Source organism: Vanessa tameamea, chromosome 2, assembly GCF_037043105.1.
Source record: "Vanessa tameamea isolate UH-Manoa-2023 chromosome 2, ilVanTame1 primary haplotype, whole genome shotgun sequence".
Taxonomy (NCBI): domain Eukaryota; kingdom Metazoa; phylum Arthropoda; class Insecta; order Lepidoptera; family Nymphalidae; genus Vanessa; species Vanessa tameamea.
The window spans coordinates 9378634-9402427 of record NC_087310.1 but is presented as its reverse complement, the minus strand read 5'-3'; the positions used below and the strand labels follow the sequence as shown (position 1 = coordinate 9402427).

At 30.9% G+C, this 23794-nt stretch overlaps 4 protein-coding genes across 10 annotated transcripts; 3 read left to right on the top strand and 1 right to left on the bottom strand.

Annotated features, from left to right (window-relative positions):
• The first annotated feature begins 153 nt into the window (after positions 1–153).
• Positions 154–7182, top strand: LOC135193524 (cytochrome P450 4C1-like). Its single transcript, XM_064216346.1, has 8 exons — positions 154–423; positions 1122–1231; positions 3839–3929; positions 4051–4233; positions 4819–5228; positions 5777–5845; positions 6262–6430; positions 6986–7182. Exons 1-8 carry the CDS (start codon positions 273–275, stop codon positions 7180–7182), a joined length of 1380 nt encoding a protein of 459 aa, XP_064072416.1. The 5' UTR covers positions 154–272.
• A 1479-nt stretch (positions 7183–8661) lies between these two features.
• Positions 8662–16002, top strand: Gls (Glutaminase). Of its 7 annotated transcripts, none has more exons than XM_064215542.1 (11): positions 8662–9040; positions 11078–11216; positions 11377–11429; positions 11822–11854; positions 12721–12817; positions 12896–13256; positions 13361–13513; positions 13962–14242; positions 14317–14625; positions 14715–14869; positions 15451–16002. In XM_064215542.1, exons 2-11 carry the CDS (start codon positions 11094–11096, stop codon positions 15815–15817), a joined length of 1932 nt encoding a protein of 643 aa, XP_064071612.1. In that variant the 5' UTR covers positions 8662–9040; positions 11078–11093; the 3' UTR covers positions 15818–16002. The 7 variants fall into 7 exon arrangements, with proteins under 7 accessions (XP_064071612.1, XP_026487836.1, XP_026487838.1 ...); XM_064215565.1 differs by lacking the exon at positions 8662–9040 and adding an exon at positions 15013–15090 and having other exon boundaries at positions 10999–11216; positions 15451–15603; XM_026632051.2 differs by lacking the exon at positions 11078–11216 and having other exon boundaries at positions 8665–9040.
• A 1568-nt stretch (positions 16003–17570) lies between these two features.
• On the bottom strand, positions 17571–18338 carry LOC113394669 (small ribosomal subunit protein bS1m). The gene is made up of 2 exons (XM_026632068.2): positions 17996–18338; positions 17571–17915 (listed from the first exon to the last, which is right to left on the bottom strand). The coding sequence occupies exons 1-2, from the start codon at positions 18227–18229 to the stop codon at positions 17628–17630; spliced, it is 522 nt and encodes a 173-aa protein (XP_026487853.2). The 5' UTR covers positions 18230–18338; the 3' UTR covers positions 17571–17627.
• A 328-nt stretch (positions 18339–18666) lies between these two features.
• On the top strand, positions 18667–22623 carry LOC113394664 (regulator of nonsense transcripts 3B). The gene is made up of 6 exons (XM_026632060.2): positions 18667–18882; positions 18970–19183; positions 19281–19469; positions 19966–20114; positions 20840–21592; positions 22199–22623. Exons 1-6 carry the CDS (start codon positions 18775–18777, stop codon positions 22325–22327), a joined length of 1542 nt encoding a protein of 513 aa, XP_026487845.2. The 5' UTR covers positions 18667–18774; the 3' UTR covers positions 22328–22623.
• The last annotated feature ends 1171 nt before the right edge of the window (positions 22624–23794 follow it).

Sequence of the window (23794 nt, the reverse complement as noted above, 5' to 3'; positions counted from 1 at the left end):
AACAAAAATTTATGGCCCACCTGTACTATCGTTGACACTTTATTAAAAATCAAACATTATTTTAATAGGGTTCTGATAATAATGTCCGGTTTTAAGTATATGTTACCTACGTATGTTGTACGTACATATATTGATTATAGTTTTTTGATAAGACAGTCTTTATCTGTATTGCACGTTGACCAGACATATTAATAACGAATATAAATAGTTATATTATTCAAATATTGTACATATAATATTTATATATTTTATGTGTTTTGGTTGTAATCAAAATGTTAACAATAATCTTACTCATTATTTTGATGTTGTGCTCACTTCATTTTTTATTCTATCACAATAATTTTGCGAAATCATTACTGATTGTTCCCGGTCCTCCGATTAAATTTTTTGTTGGAAATTCTCTCGACATACTTCTGACACCAGGTATAGTTAATATATTTCAGTTATTCAAAGCACAAAACTTATTATTATAATTAAATCTTAATAAATATAGACAAATCAACATAGATTTATACAATAAAAGTGTTCGCAAGTGATATTTGTTCAAAGTTTCAGGAAAAAATACATTAATTTCAATGTTTCAAATATTTTTGTGATTTTATAAATAAGAGCATTATTTCTATTATTATATATTGATAACATCAATCGAATAATATCGGGTGAAATAACAATGAAAAAAGATACTGAACTATTTTGTATAGGTTTCTATATAAATATATTTATGTGCAAAAGTTATAACTAAGATTATGATTGATCATATAAATGTATTATGAAAACAACATATAACTTTACTAGCGACAAGCCCCGGCTACGCACGGGTACAATGCTGATACTAAATATACTACAGAATGTCTTACAACGTTCACAGTTTTTCAATCATTAGACAATATAAACCGCTATGTTTTAAATTTGTAATATCTTCGAAAATATTCACTTCAATTACATGCTGTAAAGGGAATTTAATTTTAAAGATACACAGGGACAGACAGCGGTAAGCGACTTTGTTTTATACTATGTAATGATTAAAAACTCGAACTTTAACATATTTGTCGTACAAGGATCAACAGGTTTGCTTGATGTGTAGATAACCTACATTTTAATCTTTTTTTTTTTTATTTCAGAGGAACTGTTTAGCTTATCATATCGATGGGTATCCTTATATAAAGGAATATTTAGGTTCTACGCATATTTTCATGGAGCTGTGTGTATATATAACCCGGATGATATCGAGGTGAATTTCGATAATAATTCTGTGACCTGGTGTGATAAGAGCAGAAGTACTTTTTAAACTAAAATGCAACATTGCTATTTGCCAAATCATTTATATGATAAATTCATTTGTGCTTAAATCGCATAAGATTGTCATATCTAATAGTTACAATATTATGAAAAAAGGCATATATTATATATATTTAATAGATAAAAAAAATTAGCTTCAAACTCTAACACTAACAGCTTAAATATATGGCAAATGCGTACTAAAGTCAATTAAATTTAATATTCAAATCCATTTAAAATATAGTAAAAATGTTGGGGATAAGTTTATATTATATAATAAGGTACTATTAATTGCTCTTTTATGGTATCGTATTATTTATTTATTTATTTGAAACACCATCGGCATATTCACAAAAACAATTCAATCAAAAGTACATGGACCAATGCAGTGTGATACACCACTACAGGTATTTACAGCACTATTGAATTACAATAAAAAGTAATAAACTCTTAAATTAATAATAATAATTATAGAAACTAAACAAGCATAAACTTAGGCAAAAGATACGGCTTAAGGCTTAATAAAAACGTAACAATTATAAACCTCTAAAAATAAAAATAAAGTTACAATAAAAACAATGGTAATGTTACCCACTTATAGCGTGTAATACTGATTTCTTAAAGCTAAAGAGATTTTGATAGTGGAGATCTATTTCAAGTCTGTTTATAGAATTGTAAGTCCTGATGCATCGAGTAATAGGCGAGAATTTCTCTGTATTCGTACGGTGTCTAGGTATAGCGAACGTATTTTTAATAGGGTGTCGAGGCAGATTACGTGGGACATGCAATTTAATACTAGATATAAGTTCTGGCGATTGTATTTTACCGTTTATTAATTTATATAGAAATAAAAAATCGTTAACGGAGTGGCGTTTCTGCAATGAATCCATTTTAAAATGCCTCAGACGTCTAACGTAATCCGCACGATACGGACAACTGTTATCCTTATACGCTAAAAATCTGGTGAAGTTCTTTTGCAGCCCTTCCACTCGGTTAATGTGAATTTTATAACTCGGGTTCCACACTGGTGAGGCGTACTCAATAATGCTACGAACGAATGCGCAATATAAATCCAAGATAGCACGTATATTTTTAAAATGGCGACAAGTTATTTTAATGAAACCTATTAATTGCCATGATTTTTTAATAATCTTGTCTATATGTTTTGTAAGTTTTTGTTTCTTATCGATAGTAATGTCCAAATCCCGTATTTCCTCAACTTCAGCAAGCCTTTGATTCGCTATATAATAAACAGATGGTACTGTGTTTCTTTTTTTAGTTATTTTAAGGAATTAAACTTATATATAAATTAACTGATACCATGACATCAACATCACCAGCAGTTGACCTCAGCTCAGAATCCCAATTTATTTCTTTTAGTTTGTCATTGACTATCGTATTAATAGTATATTTAATTAGCTTTTTTGAAATTGTGCGTGCCAAATACTTTCTCAGTTAAAACCTCTAACTGCATTAGTTCTAGTTGTATCTTAAAAGGGGGATGATGGGAGTCCACTTTGGTTAGTATGTCCAGGCTACTGTCGACCCTGACATCAGAAAAATTACTAAATACCAAATCAAGTATTCTGCTATTATGTTTATTTACATGATTAAAATGAGATAAATGATTCAAGGCCATAAAATCCACTAACATAAAATCTAAACGTTTTGTACTATTGCTAGGAACTAAATTTCTTTCATTTGACTTGAAAATCCAGTTTATAAAACCCAAATTAAAATCTCCTAATATAAGAGTTTCACATAAATTTCTTTCCATTACTCTACTTATGTTATTTAAGATTAATTCTAAATTACTAGATGTTACAGGTGGTGGCAAATACAATAAACAGAATAGTACATTTTTAGTTACATCATTTACACTTAAGCGAACTGATATCCATAAATCCTCATTATTGCATTCCAGGTGTTTGACTCGTTGAGATTGTAAATTTTTTGATACCGCGAATAAGACTCCACCCCCTCTATGTCCAACTGAAGAAGTTGTTAATCTGTCTCTTCTGTACATTTTATATCTATCAGTTAGAATTTCTTTATCATTGATTGAATCATCCAACCAATTTCAGTTAACGCTATCATTTCGTAGTTGTTTCTCAGAGAAGCCAGCTTTATATCTGGTAGTTTGGTTTTCAAACCACGAACATTTTGATAATAAATTGTGAATGAGATTTTTTAATTTACGGACTTAAACTCTATTTTTCTTTAAATTAAATATGGTTTAAGGTCTCAATGCTACGAATTTGTTTAGCTGGTAACTCTTTTACAACATCTAAAAATACAGTCATGTTACTTAAATACAATTATATATGTATGTTGTGTCTTCTATAAAGTTGAAAGTAACTTTGCTTGTTTTTCTGTTACTCTTTTACGGCCAAACCAGTGAACCAAAATTTGATGAAATTTGAATTTGAACGAACACAGGGTTTTTCTAACCTAATACCTGACGGCCAAGGAAGCTTGGTTGAATGCTTACTTCGTGCCTTGTTACACCTGAAATGTAAGTAGAAAGGAATATTTATCAAATGAAATTAAAATGTTACAGATTATACTTTCAAGCATGAAATATCATGAGAAAAGTTTTATATATACATTCTTGAAACCGTGGCTTAAAGAAGGGCTTCTGTTGAGTAATGGTAACGTATTGTAACTTTTTTTTTAAATAAAATGCATGTTTAACTTGTGTTACACTGCATCGAAAGAAAATAATATATATGTCTTGACACTTTTTTTTAAATTTTTAAATACTTATTTTAGGTTCCAAGTGGCAACGTCGAAGAAAGATATTAACATCAGCTTTTCATTTTAATGTTTTGCAAAAATATTATCCTGTATTAGAAGACAATAGTCAGCGTTTGATAAAGGCTCTAGATAAAACGAATGGAGAAATTATTGATATAATACCTATTTCATCTGAATATACTCTTAACACAATATGCGGTAAGTTATTTGAATTAAAATAGAAGTCAGAAGCTAACAGAAAGACTACAAAACTCTTTTTTTTTAATTTCACGTTTAAGCTCCGACGTCTCCTTTTGGGCCATGACGATCTCCCTGTTGAGCATCGCTGCCATTATTGTTCTCAAGGGCTCGTCCGATCTCGTGGACCAGAATCTACCTCTCTGCATATTATTTCAAATAATTCAGAAACCCAAATTACTATAAGAAGAAAAATATCAAATCGGTTCTATTTTTGTATTTATGTGTATTTTTCCATATCTTCGCTGTATGTCAACTGATTAGTCAAGGCAAGGAAAACAAAACGGGTCTTATTCATATTTATCTCGTGATTTATTTATTTTATATTAATAGATTTATTTGCCTTGCCTTGCTTGCACTGATTTCAAAAATATCTGATTAAATATTTAATTTTAAATATCTAGATAAAAATTGGATATATATAATATAATATTCCATTTTGTTTTTAAATTCATAATGCAAATTTTTAAAGACAGTTTTTATAATATTTTATAACATTACTACAAGTAATTTTCTGTGTGAATAAATGAAATATCACATTTACAGAAAGTGCCATGGGTACACAATTGAAGGAGGAAGCAGCTGGTGCAGGAAAATTATATAAAGAAGCAATATATGAAGTAACTAACACGATCGTACAAAGATTTTCCAATTTATTATTGCATCTGGATTTAATTTTTAATAAAACTTCAGTTGGGAAAAAACAAGTAAAATACCTAGAGGTTATTCGAAATTTTACTGAAATTGTTATAAAAGAGCGAAGGAAAACAATTGCAATGCCCTCAATGATAGAAAATGACAGCGAATTAGATGAAACAAGGGAGAAGAATGATTACCTGTCCAGTAATAAAAAAAAAGAAAGAAACGCCATGTTAGATCTCCTGATTTCGGCTGAAAAAGACGGCTTAATTGATGATGCCGGTATTCAAGAAGAAGTCGATACGTTCATGTTCGAGGTAAGGCGTCTTATTATACTATTATATAAAATGTCATAGTTTGCTTGTGTCTATGTTTGTAAGGATTTTTTTATGACAGCACTTGTTTATATATTTTATATCTACATTTTCTATATAATAACGAAAGTAAAGTAACACTGAAACATCACTGGAAACAGCAAATATCTGGAATTAGTCTGTAAATAAAATGTTAGCGTGAATTTCACTTGAGACGAAACAGGAAAAACTCTAATAGATTTCAATGAATGTTGTTATAATTATTGTAACAGCTTTAATTGCATAACCGAGATTATGTGCTCAAATCCCAAGTCTTTAAAAACTTGTTGAGTTTCATCCATCTAAAAATTCGTAATAGCAGCTCAGAATTAGAAAGATGTCAGTGTTATGCATTCCCGTGCCCCAGAAAGCACATAAAGGGTCATCTCATCATCCCTTTACTGGATTGCCGACCCACCGGATAAGAATGAGAGTACATTCCCTTATGCTTCCTAATATCTCGTGCGGGTGACTATTATAGTTGTTATATTATTTAGTAAATATTGTTTCAGGGATACGATACAACAGCGACTGGACTAATTTATTGTTTGATGATGTTAGCGAACGAACAAGAAGCTCAGGTTGATATAAATTATCATGATATAATATACACGCTATCCTATCGTATATAAAATAGTCACACTGTCGTAAGCTTTTGCTTTATCGATGCTCTAGGAAAAAAGTATTTATATATTTTTTACTTTAATTTACTTATTCATTAGTTTTTTCATAAATTCACAAATACAAGTTAATTATTATTATTATCTATTTACCGAGTTAACAGTGGACAGAACAGGCACATCCTAACATCGATGACAAGAGTGTGTTTCATTGGTCTTTTTAACGTCATATCGTGCTCGCCGGTAAAGGACAAATGTCAAGAGTATCTGCATTTATCATGAAGCAGAGGCATATCGAGAATTAATTCAAAAACAGTTGTTTTGCCCAGCTGCAATAAAATTATCAGCTTCTTATTTACTTTTAATTTACCGTGTAGGACAAAATTGTAGAAGAACTGAATAGCATATTTGGAGATGATAAGCGCTCAGCCACCATCGAAGATCTGAATAAGATGAGATATCTAGACTGTTGTATTAAAGAATCTTTACGACTTTACCCCCCTGTACCCTTTATAAGTCGGAAAGTAAACGTAGACACTGTCTTAAGTAAGTAATTAAAGTCATTATTTTTATATGACAGATTTTATTTATGAATAGCTATAAAATAATAATAAAATCTAAAGTACATTATAAATTTTATTGATGAATGTATGATGTACTAAAAAAATAGATAAATAATATTTTCTAGAACTTTTATGGTTTCGATCTTGTTCTATTTGTTGACATCGTATACCTACATTTTTTTACCGCTGGTGAGAGTGACTAGCATATTATGTTTTCTTCTTAAGTTAAAAAAAAAAACAAATATTCCTAAGATTTTCAGTCGACTCGAAGACTTTTGAGGAAAATATTGTGTAGAAATATACATATTTTAATGAAATTCTGTCACATATGTATCCACCGACACATATTGTAACAGTTTTTTGGAATAACCCTCAAACAACTCTCGCCTTAAGCCTCCTTGAGGAGACCTAAGCCAAGCAATGGGAAATATACGGCTGTTACTTTTCATTAGCCATAGAAATTGGAAAGAAGCCTTCACCGCTATTATAAATTAGTCAAAAATAGCATACCTGTTGAAATTGCTTCTTTGTTTTTAAGGTGGCTACAAAATACCAGCCGGTACATATTGTCACATACATATTTACCATTTACATCGTCACGAGCATTTGTTCAAGAACGCTCTTAAGTTTGACCCAGATCGATTTCTCCCTGAAAACAGTGTAGGACGACATAATTACGCCTATTTACCATTCAGCGCAGGACCGAGAAATTGTATTGGTATGTACATAATATAAAACTTACCCGATAATAATAAACGTTGTACAAGCGTGTATAGGTACGAAAGGATTTGACCGCTTCTTTTGGACATTAAATTACTGATGACAGAAATAGAGGAATCGGATTGTTATAACTGTAGAAATTCACAATATTATAAATGTTACGTTTGCTCAATTAAAACAGATGAAACAAAGTCAATATATACCTCGGAGGTAATATTAGTGACTTTTAATTGGTGGTAGTGCTTTGTGCAAGCCCATCTGGCCTTTGTGCAGTTATGATACCTGCACAAAGCCCAGATGGGCTTGGTACCTTTCATCAGATATTCTACCGACAAACAGTAGGAACTTAATATTGTTGTGTTCTGGTTTGAAGGGTGAGTGAACCATTGTAACTACATAATTGTCATAATATCTTAAATGGTTGCTCAGATCTCAATGTTTTAAAAAAGACTGCAACAGTTTTTTCCTTTTCTGGGCGTTAAGTGCTGATGATATAGAAGGATGTGCTTCGATATTTTTAAATAATTCCTTCAGGCTGCTCTTAAAACATCCAGTATTTGGGATGGTATTAACTGTGTGTCTGTCTGTTCTACTTTGCCGGAAACACAAAGTCAATAATATGATTAATTAAGTCAAATAGTATTAAAAACTTATTATCAATTAATACGTGATCCAAACTGTTTTTTGCTTGTTTATTTTTAGGTCAAAAATTTGCTATGATGGAATTGAAGTCGGGGATTTCTGCTATATTGAGAAATTTCAAGCTTATCCCGGTCACGAAGCCAACTGATCTTCGCTTCGCTGCTGATTTAGTCCTAAGAAGTGTACGGCCCATTCATATGAAATTTATAAAACGAAGTTCTGTGTAATTGTAATTCATGTTGACATTCATGGTAATGGATTAGGTACATAAATAATATTATTAATCAGCCCTTAGTGTAAAATAGGATAAGTATTATTTATGCTGTGTAATTTTTATCTTCGTTACTCAGTGGCAGATTTCTTACTAGTGTAAATTATTGAACAATATTTTCTTTTTAATAGATTTGTAACTATATAAAGGAGGCCGTTCTTATGATTATTCTTCAATTCCATATTACATAAACAGAATCAGCCTGTAAATTTCCCATTGCGGGGCTAAGGCCTCCTCTCCCGTTTGAGGAGAAGGTATGGAGCATATTCTACCACGCTGCTCCAATGCGGGTTGGTGGAATACACATGTGGCAGAATTTCGTTGAAATTAGACACATGCAGGTTTCCTCACGATGTTTTCCTTCACCGCCGAGCACGAGATGAATTATAAACACAAATTAAGCACATGAAAATTCAGTGGTGCCTCCCTGGGTTTGAACCCGAAATCATCGGTTAAGATGCACGCGTTCTAACCACTAGATGGATGGATGGATTATATTTGTGCAATTTCAGTGAAACTACAATTGTAGAGGTAAAGGCCGAAAAAATATATGCCTAATGATATGCCTTAGAATATATGTACATACGCCACGGCATTTACTTTCACTTTTTTACTGTATTTAGGAAAACTGTGACGTAAAATGTGTTCCTAAAAACATCAGTCGATGTCCTAAAAACATAATAGCTAAATTATTCCGACGTGAATGATCACAATCATATACAATCTAAATATAAGTTAATTCCCGTCGCAGTTCTTGGCACTCCTTGAAGTAGTATTTATAAGCGACATGCTGAAAATAATGGTTCAATACAGTGTGAGTGAAGACGGCGTCTGAAACGCACACCTTGCTATCCCATTGTATATTCAAATCGATCACGTGTTTTCAACATAATTCGTATGCGTTTTCTGTCTAAGTGCAGCTTTGACGATTTTGTAATGGAAAGCGGTAACGAATTCGAGGTAAATTGTTATTTTTTTAAAATATATTCTTTACTGTTTTGTTAACAATTAAATACTTGTTCTAAATGTTAAGCGATGACATTGGTTTGGTAAATTTTTAATTCAAGCTTATGAATATATTTACTTCTACTGTGTTGTGGTATTCACATAGTCATTAATATTTTAATTTTGTCCTGAATAAATTTATTGGTCTATTATATTGTATGTATTTTTTTTACGATTTTGTTAATTATTACGTTCTTGTATCAACGAATACGGAGTGTGTTCGTTAAAACACCAATTTTGTCATAATTATAGTTATATGTATTATAAGTTTAATATACTAGCTTATAAACAGGAACATCAAGATATTTAAGAATCTAGATAAATGGGTCATCTACTGTTGTCTCAGGTCGATCTTGGTTTAAAAATATACAAAACAAATACTTGCAAATTTGTGCCAGTCTCTTTATTAATGTTATGTTGTCGAATAAATAATACTGATCAGTGTTATGTATGCGATCAAAAAAATATACTAAGAACGTAATTGGAGACGGGTTCTGGAGAATATGTAGTTTAGTAAAATATATAGTTAATTCGGCAGGGTCAGACTAAAAATTTAAATTATATTTGTGACCAAAGTCTGTATTGTTGTGTTCTGGGTTTCATTATTAGTGAGCCTTATTAGAAGCACAAGGAATCCCAATATTCCCAAGGTGCGCATTGACGGTGTAACGAGTAGCTTGTACATGGCTTCTTGCAGTGTCAGTCCGAGGGTGTAGGTTGACTGAGGTCCACTTGTCTTCAGATAAAATTAAATGACAAGGTCAACTGCTGTCGTAAAATATAAAGAAATCTATTGATACAGTTACATTTATATTCATACTTATATGTAAACTAAGACATAAGCCAGCGATACTTTATTAAAATAATATCGTAGCTTTTGAGTAAAACATTCACAATAACACTTACCAAAAGAGCTAGTCAGTGAAAAAATTATATTAAGAAAGAATGCATTGAGATTTTTATTATAGACTAGCTGTTCCCCGCGGCTCGTCTCTGGTGTCAATTTATTATAAATAATTTAACAGACTAATTTAAAATATTACGTTATTTTAAGACCTCTTTGTATACCACATTTGTGGTTCGACTTTTGTGGGCTAGATCCACCAGACTGCTCGTAGAGCTTACACTACAAATTACCAACTCTTAATTCACCTCCTTAGGAATGGAATATCCTGAAAGGCTTAAATACGTATCTACTCATTTCTAATCAGTATCCCAAAAATAAAGTTTCATCTTTCTAACTTAATAAATGATGGACTTCCATACAAACGTTCAACCCTTATTTCACCACCTTAAGGGTATAATTTCCAAAATTCCGTCCTTAATTGCTGTCTACTCAATAAAAAGATCATACTCACCTAATTTCAAGGCCCTAACTTTAATAGTTTTCGCTCGGCGATGATGAATCAGTCAGTCAGGACATGTTATTTTATATAAATAGATTTAACTTAGCAATAGTTATGGTTTGATAGCAGTTTATTGTACAAATTACTAATGTTAACTCAATATAAACACGTTACTAAAAAACTAGTTACGTTAGGCTATCAGCGTACTATAGGTTCAATTATTTTTAAAATTTTGCTTGAATACTAAATTCCTTAATTTGTATCGACTTTAAAAAAGTAATTTTTAACTTGCAATGTTCCTTGAAATTAAATGGATACTGAGAACTAAATAATTCGCATTATAATATTTCTTTCATTTTATTTACAAAACTATGGATCCGTATGCTTCGTGATTTTATATTCGAGACATAATCGAAATTGCAGATATGCAAAGTGAGATATTATATTTGTATCTTGCAGGATTATACCAACATAATCATAAAATTAAATATTTTCACCAATGTTTGCATTATACGTAAATTCACGTCACAGACGAGGTAAATAAAGTTAGTTAGATAAATGTACGCCATTCGAGGGGCCGGAGAAGCGACAGTTGGCGCATGCGCGTTGAAGGTGGGCTGTAAACCGAGAACTCCGTTCATTTTAGCCCGTCGTCCGCCGTTATGAATAGCCGTCAACTTCGTAGGCTCGCTGCCATCAGCCGACCCCTTTACGAGCATCCAACAGCATGCATCTGCAATAGAAATTACAGTCAAGTGAGGCCCGTATATGTTATAGAAAGACCTGTGAGTGTCCCTTATATTTACATTCGTTGGATTAAAAGATGGGGGTATATGTGACTGTGACGATCGACTATTAAACTTGTAGAAGATCGTTGGAAATAAATAAAACATAAAAATTGTAAGTAATCTTAAAATGTATGTTAAATTTTATTTTATTTTATAGAAATGGCGCAATTCAGCACCGAGTTTCTACGCCGCTCAGTCAATTGATATGAGGTAAGAAAATGTATATATTATGTATAAATCAAGATGTATTTCTAGATTTTCTAACACGACAGTTCGTTAAGACACTTTGTAGAGTAACTTGAGAAGTGTTCTATTAAAAATAAATTGTTTTTAATGACACACATCGACTCCTATTGATCCATATTAATGTCGAGACTCCGGACGTAACAATTTTAACGCAGACACCGTGCGTCGAGACCTTGTTCAATTCACCCCTGACATTTCAAATGCACTCCATAAAGAATAAAAATAATAGTGAATAATGATAGAAGCAAAAAAAGATTGCCCTGTTTATAAGGAAATTAATGGAATTGTCCTTTATCATGTATTAGTTAGCATTCGTTTCTAATAGAATATTATTGTGTTCCCGTTTCATGGTGCAGACACTACTCATTCGTGCACAACTTAGATCCAGCGTGAGTACCTCCAAGCACGGGCTACTGCATGCTATTAATTTAGCGTTTTAAAATTAAAATCTAGATAATAGTCACTAGCTAACTTAAGGATTTTTAAGGATTAGTAACTGTAGTATCTAGCTACTAGCTACGGAACTTAAAATGCTAACTACTGCACAGACATGCAAAAATAATTTTAAAAATTTTGGTTTTATGTTATCCCGTATATTACGATCGATCATACGATCAATCAAAATAATTATTTTATGGATTAAATTTTTTACAACTTTAAGTTTTTTCGCTTGTAAGCTTGTATATCTAATAAAATTTTTGAGTAATAGTGAATTGACTGATAAAGCTTATTTCTTTCAAATATTACAATTTATAGCTAACACCGTAGTGACTGAACAAAAAACAAATTATGCTCATATATTTGCACATACACTCAAAAATTATGCATAAGTATATTGAAATATTAATAGAAAACAAAACTGTTGAATGATACAAAATGTCATTACGTGGTTATAACCTAGTTTTACAGTAATTATGCTTGATTTTTTTTCCACCTTGGTCGCTATCCAAACACCCTCCACGTCATGTGATTGTTGACTTATTTCCGTGACATATCTCTACGCCGCAGACACACCCGTATGACGCTTCTGTCTCCTGACCAAATATATTAATAGATTGTGACGATTGAATCACTTAACGCTATCTCGATCAGTAAATATGTACGTAGTTTGTGACTAATCAATCAAACTCTTTTTATGGGTTAGATGGTAGCTGCCTGAAAGCATAGTTTTTTTTAGTGTGACTGCATGTTATGCTAATTTCGTGCTTAACGTAGCTGTTTTAATAGGGAATTTATAATATTTTTTATTATTCAGAGTACGAGAAGGATCACACAAAAATGCGGATGACGTCCTCTTTGATATGTTCAAAAACGAAGACACAGGCTTACTTCCCGTGGGAAAATTTTTAGCCGTACGTATAAGGAAATTCAATGCCTTTTGTTTTTACACTAAAAGTCAAAATTATAAATAATTAATTTTCATATTTTAGGCATTGCGAACAACCGGCATAAGAAAAAATGATCCTAGAGTCAAAGAAGTAATGCATAATTTGTACAAAGTACATAAAGAGTCAAACTTCGAAGGTGGATCACCAGAAACACTTAAACTCGATAGAAAATCGTTTAAAGAAGTAATATCACCTAATATCGTATTGATAACCAGAGCATTTCGTAGTCAATTTGTAATTCCGGACTTTCAAGACTTTATTAAAGACATCGAAGAAATGTATTGGTCGGCCAAAAGCAATACGGACGGTAAAGTCGCCAGCTATATCCCACAGCTGGCTAGAGCAAGTTCAGAAAATTGGGCTGTTAGTGTTTGTACTATCGACGGTCAACGCTTTTCTATTGGTAAGTCTTTATTATAGAATTCGAACTAATTTTCGTACTAATATTTATAATCGAGTCTTTTTATCATTTGTTAACATTTTATTTATTAAAAATTTGTTTAATAGGTGACGTGAATGTTCCATTCACTCTTCAATCCTGTAGCAAGCCATTGACTTATGCGATGGCACTCGAGACCCTAGGCCCTGATGTAGTGCATAAGTACGTTGGCACAGAGCCTAGTGGACGTAACTTCAACGAACTCGTCTTAGATTACAACAGTAGGTATCATTGTATATGTCGATTTCAAGATTAAAATACTTTACACGTTGTATACTTTGTATATTCGTTATGTTGTTGTATTTAGATTTAAAAATAGATTACTGACGTATTGCAGTAAACAATATTTACGAATGTTTGTCTGATACATGAGTATCAACTTCAACAACTGGCTTTGAGGCTTTTTATGAGATATAGTCTTTTTAATTTTATAATTGACCTTAAAGACGATTAATTCAAACGTAACCAAGATTTTAAATAGTAAGTGCTTCAAAAGTCACCTAAACCACAAGATGAGACTTCGGAATGTATTTAATATCTTTATGTGTTAGTTTATCTCCAAGAATAACAGTATCTTATTTTTTCTGCAAAAGATCCCTAAGTTACGAATCCATAAATACAAGATACAATTGAAGATTATAGTTATGTTATATCTAATTTATTTTACAGTGAAACCTCACAACCCTATGATAAACGCTGGTGCGATCTTAGTTTGCTCATTACTGAAGACTTTGGATAAACCAGAAATGACATTAGCTGAAAAGTTCGATTATGTTATGTCATTCTTCAGTCGCCTCGCCGGTAATGAGGCCTTGGGTTTCAACAATGCGGTATTTTTATCTGAACGCGAAGCTGCGGACAGGAATTATGCACTGGGATTTTACATGCGTGAACATAAATGCTATCCGGAGAAAACTAACCTACGAGAATGTATGGACTTTTACTTTCAGGTACATTTATTTTTAAAATTATTTTATAAATAAATACCTCTTATTATTTTTAATATATAAAACATATTTTTCAGTGCTGTTCTATGGAGGCGAGTTGTGATATAGTATCAATTATGGCTGCTACTTTAGCAAATGGGGGTATATGTCCAATAACTGATGAAAAGGTACTTCGTCCAGATTCCGTGCGCAACGTTCTATCTCTGATGCATAGTTGTGGAATGTATGACTATTCTGGTCAATTTGCGTTTAAAGTGGGACTACCAGCAAAATCTGGAGTATCAGGAGCTATGCTTATTGTGGTTCCAAATGTTATGGGCATTTGCACGTGGTCTCCACCTTTGGATCCACTAGGAAACAGTTGCAGAGGTCTACAATTCTGTGACGTACGTTTATTAAACTTGTTTAATTTTTGCAATTTTGCTCTATATAATAAATATATACTAAGCTTATCTTTTAAAATTATGTTTTTCAGGAAATGATCGAGCGATTTAATTTCCATAAATATGACAATATTCGTTATGCAAGCCATAAGAAGGATCCCCGCCGTTACAAATTTGAATCCACCGGTCTCAGTATTGTTAATCTTTTATTTTCTTCAGCAAGTGGAGATTTAAGTGCCCTACGCAGGTAATTTTATGATTATATTTACAAAATATATAATACTATGCAATGCTTTTCTCTTGTGAAAAAATAACAAGATATAACAATACTTACACGAATTCGAAATACAAAAATAAAAGTTAATTTGTGTATTTTATTCGGCACTACAGTACTTCGGATTCTGCTGAGGAATCTCAACAAGAAACAAAGGAAAAACCTACATCGACAGAATAAATAATAATAATCAAGTAAAACCGCTGCTAAATAAATTAATAGCACATATTGCTAATTTACGAGCTCAAAAAAATAGAGCCCTTGTTCATTTTCACCTACTTGAAACTTACTCTTGAAAAAGTCAGCTAGACTCATTACTAAATGTTGTAACGCAATCACATACATTTCGTGTCATAGTTGCTGTTACACATTCACACAATTGCTAAATTATAAAAATAATTATTGATTTATTTTGCAGTTGCGTTTGATTTGATTAAAAGCTTAATTGAGTTATTGCTTTATTATATTTTTTTTTGTTGCAGATAGTAGTAGATTGATAAGACTGTTGTATACAAATAATTGATTATATCACATAAATGATTTCATATTTTCAGACATCATCTATCAGGTATGGACATGACTCTATCAGATTACGACGGTCGTACAGCTTTACATCTTGCTGCAGCGGAAGGACATCTATCTTGTGTAGACTTTTTACTTGCACAATGCGGTGTACCACACGATCCACAAGATCGCTGGGGAAGTCGTCCCCTCAATGAAGCTGAGACTTTCAATCATTCCGCTGTGGTTCAGTATTTAAAGGAGTGGGAATACTCTCACCCAGAAAACAAACCACTTGAACAAAAGCCCGATACGGTGGATCAAATACTGAAGCCAGAAGTAAAACCAGATGCAGATGATGCTGTAAAAGACCCAAGCATACAAGAAATAGTATCTAGGAACGGTGACAAAGTACTGTAAATATTTGAATTTATGATTTATTAGGTAGGTGTGTTGAAACTTCAAATATTATCAGTAGGTACTTATGTATCATGAACATTAGCAAGTTTATTTATAAAAGAAAACCAAACAAGACGTAATATATCGTCACAAGCAAGATCGTGCATTTGTGTCGAGACGTTCAATAGAGCTTGTTTATAGTGGTTTTCAATGTGTTTACATAAAATTTATTTTATAATAGTAATGATGATTTAAAAATGTTTATTACTGTAGATGTTTTAAAATATATAAAACTATAGCAAATGTTTTCCTGTCGATATCAAAATTAATATAAAAAAAATTAGTATATTTACCAAGTTACATTATCTCATTGATTAAAATTATTAACGATTTAATTAAAAATTGATCGCGGAGAAACATAAAAAAACTATTTTTACCCTCATTAAATGTTATCTATGAATATTCAAATGAATCTCATGATTTTCGAAACAATAAGTTACTTATGGATTTTTTTAAAAAAGAATTATTTGAAATTATAGAGGCTGTGATATTTTTAAGTCGCGTTAAATTAAGCTTGCTTATAATTTACCTTTTTTTTCAAATTAAGTAATGTATATATTATAAAATATATTACTTACTTATTTTATATTATAGAACAAGCATAATTTTCGTATTCAATTAGGTACATTGCACAATTATAATCTTTTAATTACACACTTGATGATAACCTCTGAAGTCGTTGTATCTTTGCAAGACTACTTGAATTAAAATGTTTTCATGAATAATTGAAGAAAACTTTAAACTAGTTACTCATTTTAAAACACGAAAACTGTTAATCTTTTTACATTCCATATTCGTACATAATATTCCTTTATATTGCTTAATATGAAATGTTCCTTCACATTATAATAATACGACGAACAATAAATCAAATTATAAATGTAATTTAAAATGAATTTACGCTTGTTAACATTTACTGCTAGACAAAAGAAAATGCTGCTTTATACAGCTATTCTATCTCGATGTGACAATAAATATTGAAGTTGTGTGGTAGATTAATGAAGTATTTTTGTCTGTATTTATGTATGTCAATTAAATTGTTAAAACTATATATTGTGTTTTACTTCGTCTTATACTGTCGTGCAAAAACACCAGCTGGACAAAGGCATCTTTTTCTTGAGAATCAATGAATAGAACTTGAATTGAAATAATTATTATAATAAAATAAGTAACTATAGAATACAGTTCTCTACTCTGACAATAGCTAGAATGTATATAGTAGTTGTTTCACATAAAGATGTTTTGTATCATTCTCTCATATATTATGATCATTTTATATCATTGGTCAATATATTATTATTAAGTTATCAAACCATTCATTCAGAAATTTATTTTGATATTTTTAAGTTTCTAAAATATGACAAATACACAGTTTTTTTAAAGCAAATTCTAAAAAATCTGTGAATGAAATAAATCACTTATTACAAGTAATAGCTATAATTATGGAAATCATAAAATTTACTGTCTAAGGCAATTTGTTGAAAACTTAATTTAATTATGTTTTTTTGGTTTTATGTATTAAATACAACAGATTATATTTTAATGAGAGCCTATATTTAAGAAAATATATATGTATATTGCATAACCATGTCCTGTGTAAGACATAATTCATGTTTATTGCTTAACTGTATATTAGCTTTTTGGACAGGGAATCTGTTAAAAATTAAATGTTTAGACAAATTTAACATTAAAGTAGTAAATAACATAACAGAAAGATAACTACATATTTTTATTTTATAGACTATTTACAAACACATATACGCAGAGAGACTCAACTACTTTTTTCACTTGTCGTTGGTCTAATGGGTGAGGATATTATGCCTAATAATTTGCAATCAGCCTCCAAGAGAGTGAGATCAGTGTTAGAACCAAGAAATCTTGACGATAGCTCAAGATCTTTTATTTGTATTCTTACTCTTGCTCCTCTGACATAGTCATCTTTTCTGTTTGTGGGTCTTGTGCAAACGCAATGAAATTTCCAACCAAAGTCAATGTACAAATCATCTTCAACAACATGAAATATTTTTCCAATTACAATTTTATCTTTCGGATCTCCAAGCTAAAAAAAAAGTATAATTTAAGATATATAAAACATACGAAAGAATCTCATACATTAATTTATTATTATTTATTGCTTACATCAATTAATTTAGAATTTCGAAGTAATGAGGCGAAGTTATGTTTTGGAACGCTTTCTTCTTGAAGTAATTGTGATTGTTTTTCAAAAGATTTAGCGAAGCCGCTTTTCTCTGATGTGATTGAGGCATCAGAAGAATTTGTGTCTAACAATTTAGTGGAGATACTGAAATTTCGCTTATAGAACAAAACATTACACGATTTTAAGGTTTTACACATTGATATACTGTTGAACATAATTACTGGTTAATTAAAAGAATTTAATAAATCGTCTTAATTTAAACTTGTTAGATATTTTAATGAAATATTATATTTATAACCTTAAATTACAATTGTCAAAATGACGTTTCTTTCTGAAGTTAAAATCGAAGACTGCCAATTGCTCGGTAAAAAGCAAAAAAAGGAGTGTTTTGCGTAAAATCCGATATTCGTCTTTATAATTGATACTTATAGTGATTGCATACCCTTTGGTTAATAGTATTCATGAAATGTAATATGCGTTAATAATTTTGAAAATAATAATAAAATAACAAAATGCTTATGGGCCTTCATTTACTTAGTTCATTAATTATTGACTTCAAATATTATTTAGCCTAATATTATCAATAAGACGGAAACTACCAAATAATTGATAACTTTACTTTAAGTAGCAGTCTGTTAAATCTGTTGTCAATGTCAGCTATCAATGTGTCAAATTATCAACACGCACCAAAAACGTCACAGGTGTACCAAGATTTTTGATAATGTTGAACAATTGAACTACTTAAACAAAAGGCAGGACAATGACTGAAGATCAAGATGTTAAAGATTCTCAGTCCGATTCAGGCAGTAAAACTTTTGTTAACAAAAACAAGGACAAAAAAGCCAAACCCCATCGGCCACTGACAAAAGTAATGACATTATGCTCATAACATTGCGTTATTTTTGTATGAACATACGTCAATGTATTTGTGATTATTTTTTCTTTTTAATTTTAGATAATACTTCGCCGTTTACCACCTACGATGACCGAGGAAGCATTTTTAGAACAAGTATCGCCGATACCAGAACATGATCACTTTTATTTTGCAAAACCTGACCCGTCTCTTGGAAATAATGTGTATTCAAGAGCCTACATAAATTTCGTCAACATTGATGATATTTATCTATTCAGGGATAAATTTGACGGTTATGTATTTTTAGATGAGAGAGGTAATATTATTTTTTCTTTAGTGTAAGGAAATTCAACATTATTGACCTTAAAAACTTTCTAATTAGAAAGAGTGACTGACTTAAAATGTAATTACAGGTGTTGAATATGTGGGAATTGTTGAATATGCACCCTTTCAAAGAATACCTAAGAAAAAGAAAAAAAAAGACCCTAAATGTGGTACAATAGAAAGTGATCCAATTTATCAGGAATTTTTAGAGAATCTAGATAAAGATCAAGAAACCGAGAACCAGCCAAAACTTGAGTACTCGTATCCTGTAAATGATAGTAAGTTATGAACACACAAAAAACATATTAATTTATAATACATATATACATTCTCTCATGTATATGAATATATTGCTTAAATGTAAGCAATCACATTTTTACAACTCTAATGCCTTAGGCCTCTGCCTATAAATAAATCATCCCATTGAAGAAGGTCGAGAGTAAAATGATTCCTTTTGTCTATAAATATTTTGTAAATGGTAATTTTGTATATATATCTTTTTTTAAAAAATTACACATACATATAATGCTGAAATACAATTATTAAGCAATGATAGTCGATTTAGAAATGAGTATGCGGTGAAACTTTCACAAAAACTTAAATAAATTATGATATAATATTGCAGCATATTTATAAAAATATACTATTTGCCTAAAACACATACATACATGTTTGCATACCTAGCATAGCAATGTTTGTACATGATATAAAATGAATTGAAATCAATTTAAATGATTAACTTAAAAAGATTATTTTTATTTTTTTATTTTTTAGATACTGATAAAAAAGTGCAGTCAACACCTCTACTTGAATATCTTGCTGCTCGGAAGCTAGACAAAAGAGGGAGGGATGAACGTCGGCGAAGGGAAAACGACAAAAGGAAAATGAGAATTGAAAGGAAAACTAAAGATCTTCCCATTAAGGTATGCTGATATTATTTAAATTTCTTCTGACTACATTTTAATCACTCAATAAAAACTTAAATAATTAGTTATTTAGATTAAAAGAAAATGATTAGGTGATTTAAATCATAGAATTTATTTTAATAAACATTAAATATGTTTGGACTCTTTTTACATACGTATAATATGTACAGTATGCTACTTAAATAATAATTAATCTAAATAAAATACAGAGACCCTGTGACTTGTCAGAAGATGATAACTGTGATGATTGCAATTACAAACATAGTAGACAAAATCTTTGGTATGGCGAGCAAAGAATTTATCATAAAAGTAAAGCAAGTTCTGTTTCTAACACCGATATAAAAGCAATTGGCTCAGATGAAATAACAAGTACAGATTCTGATTGGGACAGTTGCTATCCTGCATTAACTGTTAAAACTCATAATACATTCACATTAACAACTAGTAATCAATGCAACAAAAAGTATATTGAAGAAACTACACCGAATATTGGTGATACACGCTTAAAGGTTTAATATAGCATATTTTAAGTAGTTACTTGTACTATTTACTACGTAGTTCAAACTTTTAGACTTGTATAAATGTAACTATTAGGAAAATTAGGCTATTCGACAGGAATTCTACATATTGAATATTATTTATATGTATATGTACTTAACATTAAATAGTAAATGTTTATTGATGGTGATGTTCATAATCTAGAAATATTTTATATATTACAGGAAGAAGATGGCACAGAAAATGATGTTAAGAAAATTAAGTCCAGAGAAGGAGAAAATGATTTAAGAGATGATGAGACCAAAGTAAATGATAAAGATGGGACTGTTTTTGAATCTAAATCGTATAAAGATCAAAAGAAAATTGGTATTAGCCTTATTGAAAAAAAGAAAAAAGTAGATGGAGAGAAGAAAGACAGTCTGATTAAAGAAGATGATCAGCTAGAAGAAGCTGATAAATTACTTAAAAAAGATAGACGTGATAAATTTAAAGAATCTCCAAGAGAACAAAAAAGTAAAAAGTATAGTGACACCAGGAAAGAAAGGTTGAAACAAGCGGAACAAGGCAAGTCAGACAAGCAATCAGTAATTAGTAAAATTATGTCTGCCGAAGGTAAAACAAAATCATTAAACCATGACGATATTAAACCTTTTACCCAATTACCTCAAGTGAAGACTGAAGATTTGACCAAATTGATAGAAGATATGGATCGTAAAGTTAAAATGGATGAAGATGCTAAAATCAAGGATTCATTTCAAAATAAATTTAAATTAAATGCTAAGCACGATTCAATCGAGTTCACGAAAATGAGAAGAAATAGTATGGATTCTGGTGATATAATGTTTAAAGAAGAAACAACATTGAAAAGGCAGAAATCCTTAGATGACAGGAGTAAATCTAGTGACAGAGAAGGCTCCGAAGAGAAAGATAAGAATGAGAGCTCAGAACGCCGTTCAGAGAGAAGAATAAGAAATAAGGTTATTATTAAAATGCTTGTTACTATTATTATTAAAGAAATTATTTATATTATATTTACCAATGTTCATTCATGCTGGAAGTGAGAATCAAAATTTTAATAGAGAATTTTTTTGGCTATGATATTGATTATGTTTGTTTATTTATTTAATTTGCACATCATAAAATTTCTCTATCGGCCAACCTTATGTAAAGTTTTTATGAAAGTGTTTATTGGTGTGCAAAATAAAAAATAAATTATTAGAAAAACAAAGTACTCATACACATACACAGATACTTAATTATATACATGTCAGTTAATTAAAACAATATATTTTTAATTGGTCATTAAAGGGTGTCTCGTGAAGGAGCTTTTCTTTTATTACTAAAAATATATATAAATAATTAAAAAAACATTTTTAATTGTTTGTATATATTTTCTTTTCTCATATATCAGTATATTCAGCTGTAAATATCTGAAGTATGTTTTATCTTTGTGCGCTTTGTAAATTTTATCACTAAGTATCCCACATCGTCAAATACAAGCCACAAATATAAATCTTAATAGCAGCTAAGTACTGTAGTTCCTCGATATTATTTTAATTTATTTGAATTAAAATTATTTACAGGATCGTCCAAGCCTCGTTATTTATCAACCGGGTATGGGTAAATTTAGCAAGCAACGTCTGGCAAAGGAGAAGGACACGCAACCGCCCATCGGAAAATCTGTGAACGACAGCGAAAAGAGAGATACTTGAGATACCTATCATGACTCCCAGTATTCGGACAACAATCAACGGAATTACCCTAAAGCTGGCATTAAACGTCCTTGCAGACAGTAGAAGGGGGACACGTGAACGTGCCAACTGAGGGAACGTGTGTTTACTCAAACCTGTCGTTTTAATTATTTACGCGCAAAATAATTGCCTCCCAAGTTTTTTTATTCGTTTTAAAAATCAGTGTAAAACATTCAATGTTCTATAGTTTTAGCTTGTGACCATTAAGTTCTGTTTTTGTTTTTAATTTCAATTAAATATAATTCGTTTTAAACGGGTGTCTGTTTTTTATTTATTTAAAAGCGCGGTATGTGAGTACCTACGTGATTATAGCTTATTGGTATTAGAGATCTCAAAAGATTTCATAGACAAGCTTATCTTAGACGGAGAGAAAGATATTTTTATTATCTTATAATGATAACTATAAATATCATCAAATCGCGTATAACGCGTATAACACGTGCCAATGTATACTTTAAATCTAATAATAAAAATACGTTCCATCTCACTCGCACATTATTGCAAAATTATGACTTTTTTTTACCATAAAGGTAATCCTTGATGGTCGAAAAAAAGTTTATGAACAGTCTGCGTTAAAAATTAATGTGAATTTCAGTATTTAATTAAAATTATTCGGTTTGTCAGACTTAATTCATTAAAAAAATAATTGGTTGTCTATACTAGAGATGAAACGGATAGCAGTTTGGCCGGATACCGGATACCGGATATTCGGCCGACCATGTGGCCGGATAGCCGGGTATCCGGCGAAACGTAGCCGATCGCCAATGGGACCCTTATTCTTAGTGGGCAGCTAATGCCAAACAATATCCAAATTTAACAAAGTTTGCCAAAATCTACCTTTCTGCACCTTGCGGGAAGGTGTATAGCGAAAGACTTTTTTCTGAAGCTGGCCTTATTTATGAAGAGAAACGCAACCACCTGCTACCTCTCAATGCAGAGAAATTAGTATTTATTCACCATAATTTGCCCTTAGTGCAGTATGAGTACTAATTCATTCATTTTCTTTGCATTACATTAATTTACTATTGTGTGATTAAAAATTTACAACTAAAACTATATATTTAAGTTAAGTGATACTAAGACTAACTAAAGAATTACTCAAAAATATGTTTCTTTTATCCAGTTTTTTTTTATTCGGCCGGATGTCTATCCGGTATTCGAATAGTAGCTATCCGGTATTCGGCCGGATAGTATTATGGCGGCCGGATAGGCCGGATACCGGATAGTTACCGGATATCCGTTTCGTCCCTAGTCTATACTAACTGTAAAAAGTTATTTACAAAGAATTTCTGAACCTTATTTAAAATATTTATTATTTAATTTAATTATATTTATATTTATTTATTAATAGTTTTCAAGATACAAGGTTGTACTTTACAAAGCTAGCTTTAGGTAATATAACCTAAAGTTATCTAATTATAACAATAA